The sequence below is a fragment of the Hermetia illucens genome, chromosome 6, assembly GCF_905115235.1.
Source record: "Hermetia illucens chromosome 6, iHerIll2.2.curated.20191125, whole genome shotgun sequence".
In the NCBI taxonomy this organism is placed as follows: domain Eukaryota; kingdom Metazoa; phylum Arthropoda; class Insecta; order Diptera; family Stratiomyidae; genus Hermetia; species Hermetia illucens.
In genome coordinates, this window is record NC_051854.1 from 27,838,794 (window position 1) to 27,854,461 (window position 15,668).

At 40.2% G+C, this 15,668-nt stretch overlaps 1 protein-coding gene across 1 annotated transcript in view; it reads right to left on the reverse strand.

Annotated features, from left to right (window-relative positions):
- The window catches only part of LOC119659216 (protein Lilipod), an 84,185-nt gene that overhangs the window by 13,765 nt on the left and 54,752 nt on the right, over positions 1 to 15,668 (reverse strand). Inside the window, exons 2-5 of the mRNA XM_038067189.1 lie at positions 9,832 to 9,956; positions 9,514 to 9,653; positions 1,601 to 1,831; positions 1,076 to 1,144 (exon numbers count right to left, since the gene is read on the reverse strand). Coding sequence (XP_037923117.1) covers positions 1,076 to 1,144; positions 1,601 to 1,831; positions 9,514 to 9,653; positions 9,832 to 9,956 — 565 coding nt within the window. The remainder of the gene's footprint in view (positions 1 to 1,075; positions 1,145 to 1,600; positions 1,832 to 9,513; positions 9,654 to 9,831; positions 9,957 to 15,668) is intronic.

Consider the following 15,668-nt stretch of genomic DNA (forward strand, 5'->3'; position numbering starts at 1 on the left):
ATCAATGAAGGTAAGACAAAGTATATGGTGGCAACGTCAGCACCGAAAACCAACCAATCAACAACATCCAATCGCACTGGTAAAATGGGAAGAATAAAGATAAGAGACTACAACTTTGAGATCGTTGATAATTTCTCATATCTAGGGTCGAAAATCACAACCGATAACAGCTGCGATGATGAAATCCGCGCACGGTTGTTGGCAGCCAATAGAGCCTATTTCAGCTTACAAAAACTGTTCCGCTCGGAACGTCTCACCATAGGGTCCAAGCTCTTACTATACAAGACAATGATCTTGCCAGTCCTCATGTATTCCTCGGAGACTTGGGTTCTTAGCAAGAAAAATTGCGAACTCTTGGCCGTGTTATAGAGACGAATCCTGCGAAAAATTTTTGGCCCCCTACATGAGGATGGACGATTTCGTATCCTACATAACGACGAAATCTATGAGCGATACCATGATCGTCCGGTTGTGGATAAAATCCGGCTCAATAGGTTACGGGGGGCGGGCCACTTAATCCGTATGGATGAGGATGATCCAGCCCGGAAAGTCTATAAGGGCAATATCTATGGTAGAAAAAGAAAACGGGGCAGACCCTGCCTGAGATGGAGCGCTGGCATAGGTCAGGACGCCAGACAGCTTTTAGGGATATCGAATTGGTGGACCTCGGCGCAAAACCGGGATGTCTGGAGTTCTTTATTAAAGCAGGCCTAGACCGGATACCGGTTGTTGCGCCGTTGATGATGATGACTAATATCTTATTATTATACTAAGGGAAGTTCAACTGTGTCCTTAAAGAACTATTGTGCCCTACTTACTTACTACTTAGTTTGGCAATTTAGATTATTCCCTCCTTGTTTAAACTGCGAATGAAATGAAATTTCTCATGCCTTTGATAGTATTGACCACCATGTAGAAAAGTGTAAATTGACATTCCCAACGAAAGTGAAATCAACACGTGAATCGTTTTATGTAATCAACAGCAACAAATATAAAGTAGAATTAATTATAATATGATTTTTCATTAACTACACAGTATTTCATCGTCTGATAACCTTTACGTTCTGATACTCACCCAATAGAAATAGCACACCCAAAAACGATACACACGAATACAGAAATGGCAAATGTACACTGCTTAAATCTGAAATGGAAAAAGCACATTTGAAAATAGTCATCGATTGTATGCACATCTGTGCATAAAAGCAACGGTTCACTAACTTCAACTTGAATGAAATCAGGCGTGAAATAGCTCAAAGGGCAACTTAATTTCCCGGAAACATAATGAATGAACGTTGAATGGCTTGTACTACTTTATCGTAAATAAGCTCCATTATATTATTGCAAAAAACTGCGCAGGGAGAGAACAAAGAGAACAGCTTCCTGCCACAGAATTTATTCACAAATTTAAAAGCATTGTTTTCAAATCACGAATTTAAATTAAACTGGGTTGCAGTCTTATTCAAATTGAATTGTTGCGTTGCAGCTCGCAAATGTATTCTATTCTATTTTGACAGGAGCAAATGACCAGGAAATATGTTTTGCCCAACTCTGATTTCAACCATAATCGAAATGATACCGATTATTAGCATTTACTTACTTAGGAAACTTAGTATTCCACTTTTTTCAGAATCGAATAATGCTGATAGTACATAGGCAAGTCCAAGGACAACAAATGCAAGCAAACTGAATACTGTGAAGGTTTCATAAGCTCTGGCTACAATCCCTTTCTTGTGACCGAAAAATCCTGATGATTCCGTAAATAAATACGCGAACGGCAAAAACACGAAAAGCGATAAATTTGAAAATAGAAATATTTGATTCCATAGTCCTGTTGAAGAGAGAAAAAGGATTTAGATTAATCAATGTTTTTAAAAATACTTCATAATATTACACATAATACATACAAATAGGAAGAATATGGAACTAAATTTTACCCATGTTTGAGTGAGCTCTGTTTAGACTCAAAGGTAGACACTTCCAAAGTGCTTCTGAACAACACTTGATAATCCATTACTCTTGTTAAGGAGTACATTCCTCAAATGGGATGATACTCAGAATTAAGGGCGGAATATTTAAGAGTAGGAAGTCTAGAAAGAACTCCAAACAAGTCCCTTATTCATTTTCCAAAAATTAGAAGTTTTATTTCAATTTCAATCTTCAACAATGGAATTATCATCTCCCCAGGGTGTTGATCATAACTTGCAGCCTTTAGGAGCTGCAGAGTATTGAAAAAAAAATGAACAAATATGTTGGTCCGAAAAATGGTGTTCTATATTCTTTGAAGAGAGAGATGAGCTTTGCATTACGATTATTTTTTCATAAACAGAACATGATCTCCACAGTATCGTGCGCGTCTTCCAGAATGAGCACATTGTTTCCTGTGAACAAAAGTGTCGTTAGGATCACCATGTAACGCAATCTCGAGCAGCGTTACAGCGTAAAGTTTCGCTTTAAACATGAAAAATTCGATATGATTAAGCAGTCATGGAGAGATGATGGCATGGACCACTCAAGAGTTTTTGAGTCTCCCTTCAACATCAAAGGTTGTCAAAAATGTGATTCAGGCGGAACAACTTCTGGGCCCTGATCGTCGATTATCGATTCGTCTAATGAGTAAGGAATTAAGCTTTCCTATGACAGTGTTCAAACCATCATCGCCAAAAAAGAGTGCGCGAAGGTTGTCCTAAGAATTTTGAGTGATGAACAAGCAGTGAATTGTTCGCAAACAAACATGATGGACAATAGACATTACAGAAAACCCAAATTTTGATTGGTAACCGGAGATGAAACCTGGTGGTTCTATTACGATCCGGAAACGAAACGGCAAGATTGAGAATGACACACAACTAACTCTTCTCGTCCAAGAAACGCCTGAATGAGTAAGTCTAAGGTGAAAATTCTAATATCAACCACAGGGAGTTTTACCTCCTAGGTAAACTTCGAATGTACGGTTTGCCGCGAAAAAGATAGTGTTCGGCCAGTCGCGAACACAATTCAACCGCGTGAGTCCAAATATCACCGGTTCACGGAAGCTCCAAACCGCCATTTTCGTACGGAAGCTGACTGGTACGGCGTTGCCTGTAGCGCAGACTTAGCTGTACCAGACTTTTTTTTGTTCCTACGCCTGAAAGATCCATGAAGGAGGCTTCATAAGAAACTAAAGTCACTGTAACAAGGGTTCTAAATAGCATTCCGGCAAATGGTTTCCAGAAAGCATTAGACTTAGTTGGTGACTAGCAGGTCTTCCACGTAACTTAACAAAGTACGTTCTGGTAAACGTATAACCGTAGTAAACAAAACGTATAACCGTTATTGGTAGAGCAGCGGCAACAAACAGATCAAACATCTAAGCAATCAAAATAACAAAACTCCCCTAAGCATATACACTTGTGGATCGCAGAAGTGGCATCGACCAACCATTAACAAAATTAACTACGTCACTCTCCCCGGGTAAGAAAGTCAATAAGGAAAAATCTTCTTACTTCCTTCAGGAGTTAACATTAGTGAAGTAGTGCTAAAATTAGGGGGCCAAACGGGCTCAAGCAGACAAGTCAAAGCCACTGAATGGCAACAATTCTTGTTATTTCCGAACCAAGTCGCCTCACACCTCCGTGTTGGTAGCCCCGGATAACCTAGCGTTCAACTAACGTGAACGACGACGACCCGACATGATATGGATCTATAATTCGGCAAACGATGCCAAATAGGTTGCACATGACCTGACAGCTGTACCATTCTGTTACTTTATTTCACCAGAATGTCATGTCGTGGAAACGGTTTTCAAGTTAATATTACAGCTGCCGCTGCCCCGATAATAATCGTGGTAGTGCTGCAAGTAAGTTCAAAGCGATGGCACCATTAACTTGACAAAGCAGGCTCTGAGTACAAACTCCAAACTACAATGACAACACCAACAACAAAAACGACAGCAACAAACACGACGACACAACCGCAATAGCCGAATTTTTTCGAAGGAGCAACAATATACCACGATCACTGCTTCTGGCAGCTGAAATGGCAGATTCCACTGTAGATCCCCGCTTGATAACACATTGTCGATAGAAAAGGCTGACACATACCCATATTAGACGGAAACGCAAGTCATCTCACCGGAGAGGATGGACCTCATCCGAAAGACAAGGATAGTAAAAAAAACGCGAGTTGGTCGTGGAAGATTTGCTGGACCTTATTACATACCAGTGAAACTCTTGGAAAGCAGCCGAAAAGGAGCTGAGGAAAAAACACATCGCTAGTCCAGGCTCTATTTGCACAAAACGTAGCGCCCTCAGCCCGCCATAAGGGGAACAAACAATCAATAAAAGGAGGCGAATGGAAAACAGCGCGGATCTACTTACACGGACACAGCAAATAGTATCCCGTGAGATGGTAATCAAACGGACAAAGCAGCGTCGAAAATAACAATTAACAACAGAAACCTAATTTGAAAAACAACCGCAATGATTCCACTATATCAAAGTCGAAGCCAACTACGATGATGCCATTAGCACCAAAGAAAAAGAGAAGGGGCAAACCAAGATCAGAGGACATTCTTATCAAGCCGAACGAACGGAAAATGTTTCGCAGAAGTTCTAAGATCGCAACAATGCCAAACGCTGAGGTTAATGTCAAATCTATCCAATGAGCTCGAACCCGCGATACACTTGTCGAACTTGGTTCGAAGACAAATAAGAAGAAAATCTTCTGCGAGACAGCCTAGAGCATTCTAGTCACGAAAGTAGTGGTTTCCAGCACCCTCGAAATAAGGGATCTGGATTTTTTCACTAATACGGAAGAGGTGGAGGAAGCGATAAAAAGGGATTATCCTCTTCAATTTCAAGGTGGAAGCTACGCTTAACAGACGTAGTAAAAAGTAGAAAAATTGTTCTTTTTCACCTTCCCGGAGAAGGCAGCGAGTCATTTTCTTCACGCAAGATAAAGTCTACGGATATATAGCAGAGGTTTGCAAAGGGCAGAACAGAAGCACTTTATGTAGCAAGAGTGGTGAATCCAAGCAAAAAGCATACATTGTGCAGAGAGAAAATATGGCTCATGTTCCCCGTTCCTGGACCAGCAATATCAAGATTAGGAGCTCACCATCCTGCCTCAACCAAATTTTGGAAATGGCCACCAGGACAGAACTTATTGTCCTAAATATCGATAGGATTCCCGACATTTCGACGTCCTGATTGCGGACGCGCTACCCTTGACGTTACTTTTGCTACAGAGCCCTTAGTATCAGTGGTCCAACGATGCGAGGTACTGGAAAATTTCACGGTCAGTGATCATCAGTGCATTTTCTTCGAAGTGACAAACCGCTCCTCCCAATGTTCTGACGTTCGGCAAACAGCTTTGTCAAAACTCTCTCAAAAGAGGTAAATAAGCGACAAGGTGCAGGCGCCGAGAAAAGAACTGCGACTAAATTGCTAGTTCATTGAATAATGAGTCTTATCACCACAGCTTGCAATGTATCGGCTCTCAAAAGGGAATTGCTTCCCGGTAACTTGCCTGTGTACTAGTGGTTGCCTGAAATTGCAAAACTACGAAGCAGCTACCTGAGACCTCGACGGACTATTCACCGTAGAAGAGGCCAAGATGAGGTGACGCCTAGAACCGCACAATATAACAGAGAGCCATGGGGCCTCAGGTATAACCTGTTTACCAAAAAAACTCGGTGATCATCGTTCACTTTATTCCATGGAAGTAGTGAAGTTGGAAGAAATCATGCAGGCTCTTTTTCCTGTCCACCCCATCCAAGCTGACACTATCGATGAGAAAATGAGTACTGAGAAATGCCCATTTTTGCATGTAAATACAAACCGAACTTGCTACTCAGTGTAGCGGACGTTTTTCCCTCCCGCTTGCTATACTAGTGCTGATAAGCAAGGGCAAAAGCGACCCTGAGGCACCGTCCTCTCAGTATGTTGAATACAGCAGGAGAAGCTCATCAAGCCAAGACTAACTAACGTAATACATGTTGCGAAGACTACTGATCAACACAATACGGTTTTAGAGGACCTTTAATTGTAAATATTATAATAACAATAATAACCGTTGATGCGACAATCCAATTAGACCAGGGCCGTGAAGCCTGCTATACCACTTCATTGAAGACCGTAACGGTACACTATATCAGTGTACAAACATCTAAAAAAGTTTTTCGGCTTTGTAGAGATGACATATTAAGGAAAACTAAACCATTAGGATCAGAGAGTAAGGAAAGTTCTTTTCGAAAAAGAGAAAACAAGTAAACTTCCTCTGAACAGATAGTCACAAATCTGGTAGGAAAACCATATCACGGAGGAAAGAATTAAAAACGATAATCGGGAAATGAATATCTATAATCTGGTGTGAAGAAAGAAAGACAAAGCCAGACATTCTGGAACGATCAAGGTAATAAATAAGTGGCGGATGGGAAGTTCAATGAGTAACACAACGTATAATATTTGCTCACATTCAGTGCTAACCAATTCTGAGTCCACTACAGGATTAGGGTGTCCACATTTGATAGAAAGGCGCTTTGATCAGTAGGGTAATCAACAGCAGAAAATAGGTTTAGACCCCCAGCATATGGTAGACCGGGACAAGTAAATAAGGAAGGATTTATAAAGAATGAAAATAGGAACGGACCAAGAATGAAGCCTTGAGGGACCCCGGATAAACTAAAGAAAAGAGTCGAATCAGAACCACTGAAGGAGTCTGTACATAACCTACCACTTAGATATGATTGCAACTAGGAGAGAACAGTTGAAGGAAAGCCGTGCATTAAGAGTTGATTGAGGAGTGCTTTCGAGAATTCAGGATAGACGTTCCTGCCGTTCAGAGACAGGCAAAGTTGGTAAATTCAAGCAAATTAATGACAGTTGAGCGCTTCGATTAGACTCCGTGCTGTTCCTTTACAATAAATTATCCTAAACAACATGAGAGGCAATGTTTTAGATACTTCTCGAGAATCTTGGAGATCAATGTAAGGCTAGATATTGGGCGGTAGTTCTCGGCCAGTGTAACGTCACCTTTTTTGTGTCAAGGGATGATACGAGCCTCTTTCTAGTTGTATGGAAATATTTCTTCGGTCAAACTTTTATTAAAAATAATAGAAGGGGTAAGGAAAATGTGGGACTTCCAATTTTTAAAGATTCGGCATGCCGTCAGTACCATAACCGCCGTTAGCAACAAAGCTGTCAATAAGAAATTCGAAAATGGAAGCATTTAGAAGACGAATGGATTATGTGATGGCTGTGGAAGAGTCATCTATCTCGCAATAGGAGTGAGACGAAGAAGTAGAAGAATAAATTTAAAAAAAATAATCTCGGAAAAAGTCACTTTCATATTCAAGAGAATTGACAGTGAAGACGGCAAATTTAATAGTAGCAACGGAAGAATCGAGCGAAGAACAGCGGCTGGAATGTGCCCAGAATGGCCTGAATTCCCGACATTCAAGTGAGGCTTGACTGCTAGCTAAATACTACAAGCGTGCTTTTATTTTAAGGGTTTTAGTGGACGACCTCAAGGTTACGTTGTCCCGATCTTCGACACTATCTGAACGACGGAATCGCAAGCGAGACTGATATTCTGCAAGAAGGGCATAACGAATATCAGCAGTAAACCAAACAAGGTATTTTCCCACAGAGGGACTCGAGAATAGGACGAAACAAGGAAGAAGCCTTTAAACGCGAAGATGGCCTGGTTGAATGATAAACTTTCCAACTCACCTCTTTCAGCCAATTTCAGAAAGAATTGGGCTGAAATGAAAATTGAATTTGAGCAGCTTGCGATGCAGTTTTACGGCGGAACTATCAACTTGGAACTCGATTTTGAGAGGCAGATGATGGATGTCGATTTTAAGATAAACCGAATTCTTAGGGAAAAAGCAAACGATTTTGTAGAATATTGAAAAAAAACCAGGTCCAGATGGTTGTGATTGCGATGGAAATTGAATTAGGTAGGGGAGCAGGAATTCATAAATGGTAAAAGAGATAAGTTTAAGGGACTATTAAATTTAGAGGGAACTAAAAGACAGGGCGAACTAAGCCATTCAATGAATGGTAGATTGAAATCCCCACAGAAATTGAAGGGTACGTCATAAGCAGCAGAATATCTGACAGTGTGCCGAAAAACTGTAGAAAGTTGGATAATAACATAGAAAGTATACACCGATTGTTATGAAATAGAGACAGATCGAAGGAGAAATGAGGAATAGGAAAAGGAGCTAACAGGAACAGAAAGTATCCTGCTCTATAATTTATCCTATAACGCAAAATTTTATGATTCTCCGACAAATTTAAAGAGTTACCAATCAATTTTCAAAAGATAAAGATGTACTTTTTCAGATTTTTGGGTTGGGTGGTTTTTGAGAATAGGTGCGTGAAGTAAGCAGCCACCACCGAAACACGAAAAAAAACTTATGGTCATGATACCCCCCGGAAAGAAGAACGCAACATCTGATGAGCTGGGTCTGCCCTGGATGAAACGGTCAGTCATTATTCCTGAAAAATGTTAATAGTGACTAAATACAAACTGCGATAAAAATTCTAATGTTCTCATCGGTAACTGCTTGCGTACGCAATTTATGGAAAAGTTTCATTGCGGTTTTCCGCACCGAGTTTTGGAGAATGACAACCATACGTGCTCGAGGAGAGCGGTTAGGGCCGAGTCTGCAAGTGACTCATCTTGAATCACCACGAAGCCTCAATACAAGTTATCTGGTACCGTAAGAAACCGGATGACCTTCTAAGACATATGTTCCAAGAGAATTCCCTCGGGTGTACTCTCGTCCCTGAAAGTTTCATGGTGATTGCGGTTTCGCCTATATGGCGAGCAGAGCTCCATGCGTGGGCTTGCGTTGTACAACTCGGAGGCGATTCCCTTAATTGCTGCCCTCGTATCCACTGGGGCTTACATTTATCCCAAACTGCGCTCCGATTGTAACCTTCATGTCCGAAGAGGACCATGGGATTATGCCTACACGACGTTTAACCACCAGGACCTTCAGTAGTAGCATCAGAGTTTAGGTAAAAAATTACTATTGGGAGCTCAATTTCTCTAGGAGTTAAATTTCGAGCATATATTTGCTGTCCACGATGATTGTTCTATATTCTTGAAATCATTGAGCACTGTTCACTTTCAAACAGATTCCCCAATTGATTGATGAAACTGTTTTTCAATTTGTGTTCATAGCAGATATAAACACCCCAAATGCGAAGCTATTGTTAGCTATTAAATTCGACTTGATGTAAACAATTAGAATTGAAATTTTCTCGATAAACGCAATTCGCAGAATATAACTGCGTGCACGATTACTTAGCAGCTCACAAATGTTTGTTCTGCAATGCGGTCAACTTTTAAAAAGAAGTTTGCAGATCGTTAGTGCTTATAGAGCAAAGTGAACTGCATTTTAACTATTCAAATCTTAAATTAATAACAACAAACTGATCATCGTACATGGAAATATATAAAACAATATAAATCTATTGAAAAAAGTAACATCATCATCAAGTGTCAATGCACTCTTACCTTGTATCAGGGAACTATTGAGCCACTTTACATAGTAGCTATTTGGGTACAGCAGAAGCACTTCATTACTGGCTATCGAAATAGGTAATAGCAGCGCTGCTCCAACTGCAACAGCCAAGGAAAATGTGCACAACCATAAGCTGAAAAGATATTCAATCAATAAACACCTTCCCTTTTATATGGAAATGTTTTTAAAAACAAATCAAAAACATTCAATGGACAACAGTTGTCTCACTGAAGAAAACAGAAAATGTATCTGAAGGAAAAAGAGTATTTATTTATTTTAGAAAATCTGGAAGTCGCATTGGAGTGTATTACCTTATACGATAAACAAGTATTTCGTCGTCATCACTTGAATACAGATCTTCTCGGTCTCTTCGACGAAAACGCACAATCACCGCGTACGAACCCAAGTAGAGTAAAAGGAAAAGAAGTAAAAATATCTGAAAATAAGAGAAATAGTAAAGATTAATAGTTATTGAGAGAAATCTGTGGATAATATATTAGTGCGATGCACCAGTGATATGTAAAGATTCATATTTGAACGAATTATTGCTTTGACAGTGATATTGTTTGCAAATCTATCTGTTAAGATCGAAGATTGAATTCCAAGGACTTTCCCCTAATATTCCTCATGGTTTTTTAATTGAAAGTTTATTGACATGCGAAAAGATTTGCCTTACTTTCTAGCAGAATACCAGCACGTTTATATACAAGTTTTAAAATAAATCCCAGAAAAGTAAACTTTCAATCAAAGAAAACCTAAACATAGCTCAATGCAATTTTTCCAGTTCTGATTGTATGGTTTGACCAGATGTTCATATCTTTCGTATAAAAATCTATTTTTAAATGCTTCAAAGGCGAAGAAATACGCGTTATCTGTTCGGAGATTGATGCACGTACTTATTTGGCATTATGGTTTAATATCACCGGTTGCCGGGAACGGGTTTAATGCAGCCATTATACATGCTGTACATTTTCAGATTATTGAACCCAAGAAAATTATTTCTGATGTATGTACGCGCATAGGTGAGGCTTAACGATTAACTGTAGGCGCATGGACGGGTGCAATGCAGCACTAAATCTTTATGAGGAAATCCATAATTAGAAAGCAGTTAGAGAAGATGTTTCGTGCTGCATGTGATTTGAATATGATTATATAATTACTCAATTGGTGGGTGACCTATAATTTCGAAGAACAACAGAAACGTTGAGGTAAATCTTTGAGGAAAAAGGTTTTCATTTTTGAAAAATATTAAAAGAGGCGCAGGAAATTATGTGGATGGAACTGTGGTAAACAACCCACAGTGTATCCCATGAGCATCAGCCTACAAGCCGTACCTAAAAACGCAGAAGCCCAACTTTAGGCCTAAACTCAACTTCCCTGTAAGTGGATCAGTTCAATCGAAAGAAATAGTAACTGGCTAATTTAGCAATTTCATATTTAAAGAAAATTCAGCTCCCTAAAGGAACAAAACCAGAAACATTCAGCAGCTTAACGTACAGCGTCTCTCCAAAAGTCCCCGAAATGATTTTTTAACAAATCATTCATTCAATATAATTACAAATTGTTCAAAAACATTTCCAAATATTATCTCTCTGATTCAATGCACAATTACCAACGCTTCGCCTAATCAATGAAGGCACCCTAGAAGTCGATAACTGGTATTTCCTTCCGTGTGGTCGCCGTAGCTACTTTTATCGCCTTCAGTATCCAATGCTGAGTTCCTTTCAGAATTCTTCTAATCCTTGGGAACAAAAAGAACCGCATCGAACCCAGTTGGGCAACCGTTTGAGTACTTCACACCAAAATTCTTTATTGACTCTTTGCCCTTGTGGCACAAATTCAGTGTGAACCACAACTTTTCGGTCACAGAACACAGTGAAGATGATTCGCGATTTGCTCATACTTGCTTGCGGCTGGATGAGGAGACTCCTTAGCGTCCCACACGCTTTGACGTTTCGTTTCGGGATTATACTCAAAAATCCACGTCTCGTCCCCTGTTATCACTCTATTCAAAAATTCTGGATCGATTTCATAGCAGTCATGAAATTTTTGGCACATAAACTTCCGGTACCATTTTCGCGCAAACTTTCCTCAATGCGATGAACAATTGTTTTCAGTCTCCATTTATCCGAACACTTAATGGCCAATCTTAATTCAAAACTTGACGCACTACTTGCACCGAGTTCTCCGTTTGTGATGTTGACCAGATTTCTGACTAGTCTGAGTCGTTGATGAACTCCTGACATTCTCGAAACCTCTTGTGTCACATGAAAGTTTGGCTGTTTTCATCGCCCCGTCGCGGTAGGCTTCCCGAAGTATTTCGAGTACCTCCGACCCGTTTTTACCCAGTTTCACACAAAATTTGATTGCACAACGCTGCTCATCTTCCACGAGGATACAGGAAGTACATACGTCTGCGCGGAGCATAGCGTTATCAACCACAAAAAATGATTCCGGGAACTTTTCGGATAGACCCTGTATACAGATATCTTCTTCCTACGTTCATACAAGTACCCATTCCAGGCTTCGCCCTCGCTTCCGTCTTTCATTGGTCCACGAATTCTTCGTCAGATTCTACATTCGAACATGTGAATAGACTCTCGCTTTACAGCCAAAACACAGGTTTTACTATGATTTTGTTAATCCGTATCTTATTCCAATGTATATTATTTTTGAAGAATACCAGACTATTCACTGTAATGCATTATGTTTTTTAGCATGCAGTAAATTCACACGACACCCCAAGTCTTCCCAATAAGCTAAAGAAACTTTGCGCCATGTATTCCTAGGGCGACCCACTCTGGGATATTGGATCCAATTGCATGACATAGTTAGCAATGCGATTTTCGCGCTTTCGTAAAATGTGAGCCCTCTGCCGGTAGCTGGCCCATTCGCGGACGTAACTCTTCCTTCAGGATGTGAATGAAGGCTTGGCTTACATCTGCTACTCCCACAAAGACAATATTGGCGTAGAGCAATCACAACTTGATGTTAATTTTGCGGTATCTATATTTCCAAATTTTAAACAAAAGAGCGAAGGCGGATCTAACCCTGTTAACGCGACAGGTAACATCAAGCTCGATGCCACCGTCTCCAGAAACAACCATATTAAGACAGACAAATTAATCAACGCCTTTAATATTCTCCTGGGTCCTCGAGCAAGCTGAAGCGTATTTCAACAAACCAAGTGACCTTCCAACTATCGCACTCAAGAGGGATGCACAATCACAACCACAATCAAACTCCCACAAGGAGGGCAAACTCAAATAACCGAGCCAAGAACAGATTCTGCAGAAATTCTCCTGAGACATATGTTCTCAGAGGGCCATCTCGATTCCTATGGTACCAGATAACCTCCACTTCAGTTTTTTGCAGACTCGGATTTAATCGCGTTCCTAAACCCCAGAGCATTAGCGTTCTGCATCCACGACCAGCAAGTCACTGTGAATACAACATTTCCTGGTACCACCACTTGGTAATTCTTCCGTCACCAGTAGACAATTGCTACCCCATATGTCTCCTTATCACCTCCTAGCACCCATCCACAAGAGATGGGACTTCACCAGAATCTATACGGTTGGGAATCTTGATGGAATATTTACCCCACCCCTCAAGTTGCTCCTCATCGTGAACGAGGAGCCGACGGTTAACGTCCCTCACAGGGCTATCGAAGGACTTGCGATCACTTGTAAGTTCTTTCATGGTGCAGTATACGGTAGCGAAATTATTATTTCCAGTAATTTGTTCCTCCGAGAACATCGCAATAACAAATTCCTTTCTGTAATGGCGCACGCTACGCTGCACTCTCCAAGATTTTCTGCGGCCACCGATCGCACGCCTTCAGCCTCTTCTGCTTGTCAATCCGTATCCAACCAGATCTCGAGGTACTCCTTCGGGATGAGGCCAACGATTTCATTTGCGTTAAAGAAAAGATCTCGAGATACTCCTTCGGAATGTGGCCATCAATTTCATTCGCGTTAAAGAAAAGATCACCCAATGCTCACTAACAAGATCAACAAAGTAGTTTTCCCAAGGCCGAATGACAAGGCCCTCAACCCGCGAAAAAGGCACAGTACCCAAGTGAAAGCAAACGAGCACCTAGTAATTATCTCACTCGATGTCGATGTCAATGCACGTCGATGTGACGCACATCCAGCAGACAATTGCTTAATCAACAGCTGATGGCAATGTGATCGACCTGATTAAATATAAGTTGCCGATTAGTTGACACCTAACTGACCGCTCGAACATTGTGCCGCCAATGACCAGATGGTGGAAACTGCAAAAAAAACACTCACCATTGTCAAGGCAATCTCCAAGACGATGTTTCCGAAAGCTCTCCATCCACGTTCTGTTCGGCCTGTCAGTTACGCCTGAACAGTCCGCATTTGATCGATGACCGCAACGTATATGGGAGGCTCTGGCTATCAGTTTTGACTCTTCAAGCGATAAAATGTTTCGAACAACCGGCCAGACATGTTTGTTTAGACTGTGAGCGAAGAAGTCATGTTGGTTTAGGCTATGAGGGAGAATTTTAGAGGCATCTTTATCACTGGTGAACATTTTTGATAAATACTCACACGCATAAATATCTCAAATTTTCCAAAACCACCCAAACAAACAGACATTGAGTGAGGCCTATTTCAAAGTACTAAAGCTCGAATTCGTCCCTACCAAGGCGGGTCACTACCACTATAGTAAGTCAACTTAAAAGCCCTAACCTTCGTAAAGATAAATTACAAGCGATGGAAATGGAATTTAACGAAAATTTTAAACTCGAAATAGGGGTATCCGCCTCAAATTTGAAGGGAGCCACGACCTAGAGCAGAATCTCTCCTAGCAGAATGGCTAGTGGGTAGTCGCCAGAACAAACCATAAAATAGCATCCATTGGATCTAAAGAACAATAGCAACAGGCAGAACTGCTGAAACTGAAACTGATGCGTTGGCGAAATTAGAAACAATAATCTACCACTTAATGGAGTGTGTGAACCGGCGAAATAATGTGCACTATGGGCAACGTTCTTCAAAAAACTGAGAAAAAAAAGATCAAAAACACGAAAGGGTTGAATACTGATCTGCTTATTGGTAGAAATAAAGGAACGATTTACAACAAAAAAGGCTAACTTGGACGCCTCCTTGACAGACCTGAGCAAAAAACATCACCCGTGTAACAGAAACAGGAAGCCGACATGAAACTGGAACTTAAAGCATATAGGGATAGATCTACTGCAAAAATTTAATACAGTACCACGGTTTGTTGTTCAACTTTTGAGATATCCAATAATATAAAGAAAAAAATTGTTTTTTAATTAAGAGCAGACCCGGTATATTTTTGGAATACATAGACATACGATATACGAGAGCCAGATGCTTCCTTCTTCAGTATTTGATACAATCTGTACATACATACTGACACAATCTGACACTTAATAATGGCGCATTTGCCTCCCGAAATAATTAATTAATTAAAAAACATCTTTCTTTGTAAATACGGCACTGTTTCCAGAATAGAGCCTTACGAAGTGCCAACTCAATGCACTGCTTAGGAATTATAAAGTCACCTTGTAGGTTATGTCAACAAGTTTTGCAAAAATGTGTCTGTTCTACGAATTACTCTGTTTTATCGGTTGCACTTGAAGGAAATTCCGCTGATTCAATATTTATTTGAAAAATCAAATAATCGTTAACAACTTATGCAAGAATGTTTTCGCATAGTTCTCCGTAAACATACATACGATTATGGAAGTATCACATATGCAAATGTATTTATCACAGTTTTGAGATACCGAACAATAAAAGCTCAGAATTTACTTTATTTTTTTTACAGAAGCAATATTGTTCCATTAAAAATATGTGAAGTGATTTTCTAAGAAAAATAATTCCATACAATAAGCCTGATTACGTAACGTCTAGAAACATAAGCTATAGATAAAAATAGTTTTTCGCACAGTAAGGGAAGTTCCCCGATTTCCTATTTCGTGTCCAGAAAATATAAAATGTCAGGCTGCACTTGAACAACAGGAATATTCGTATAAATTAAAAAAAAATATTTACAATGATTGCACAATGACAATATAGCTATCGTCAGGCACATTACAGGTCTTTGCGTCGACCAGTTCCCAGAAGGCGGGTTAACCTGTTTTTGG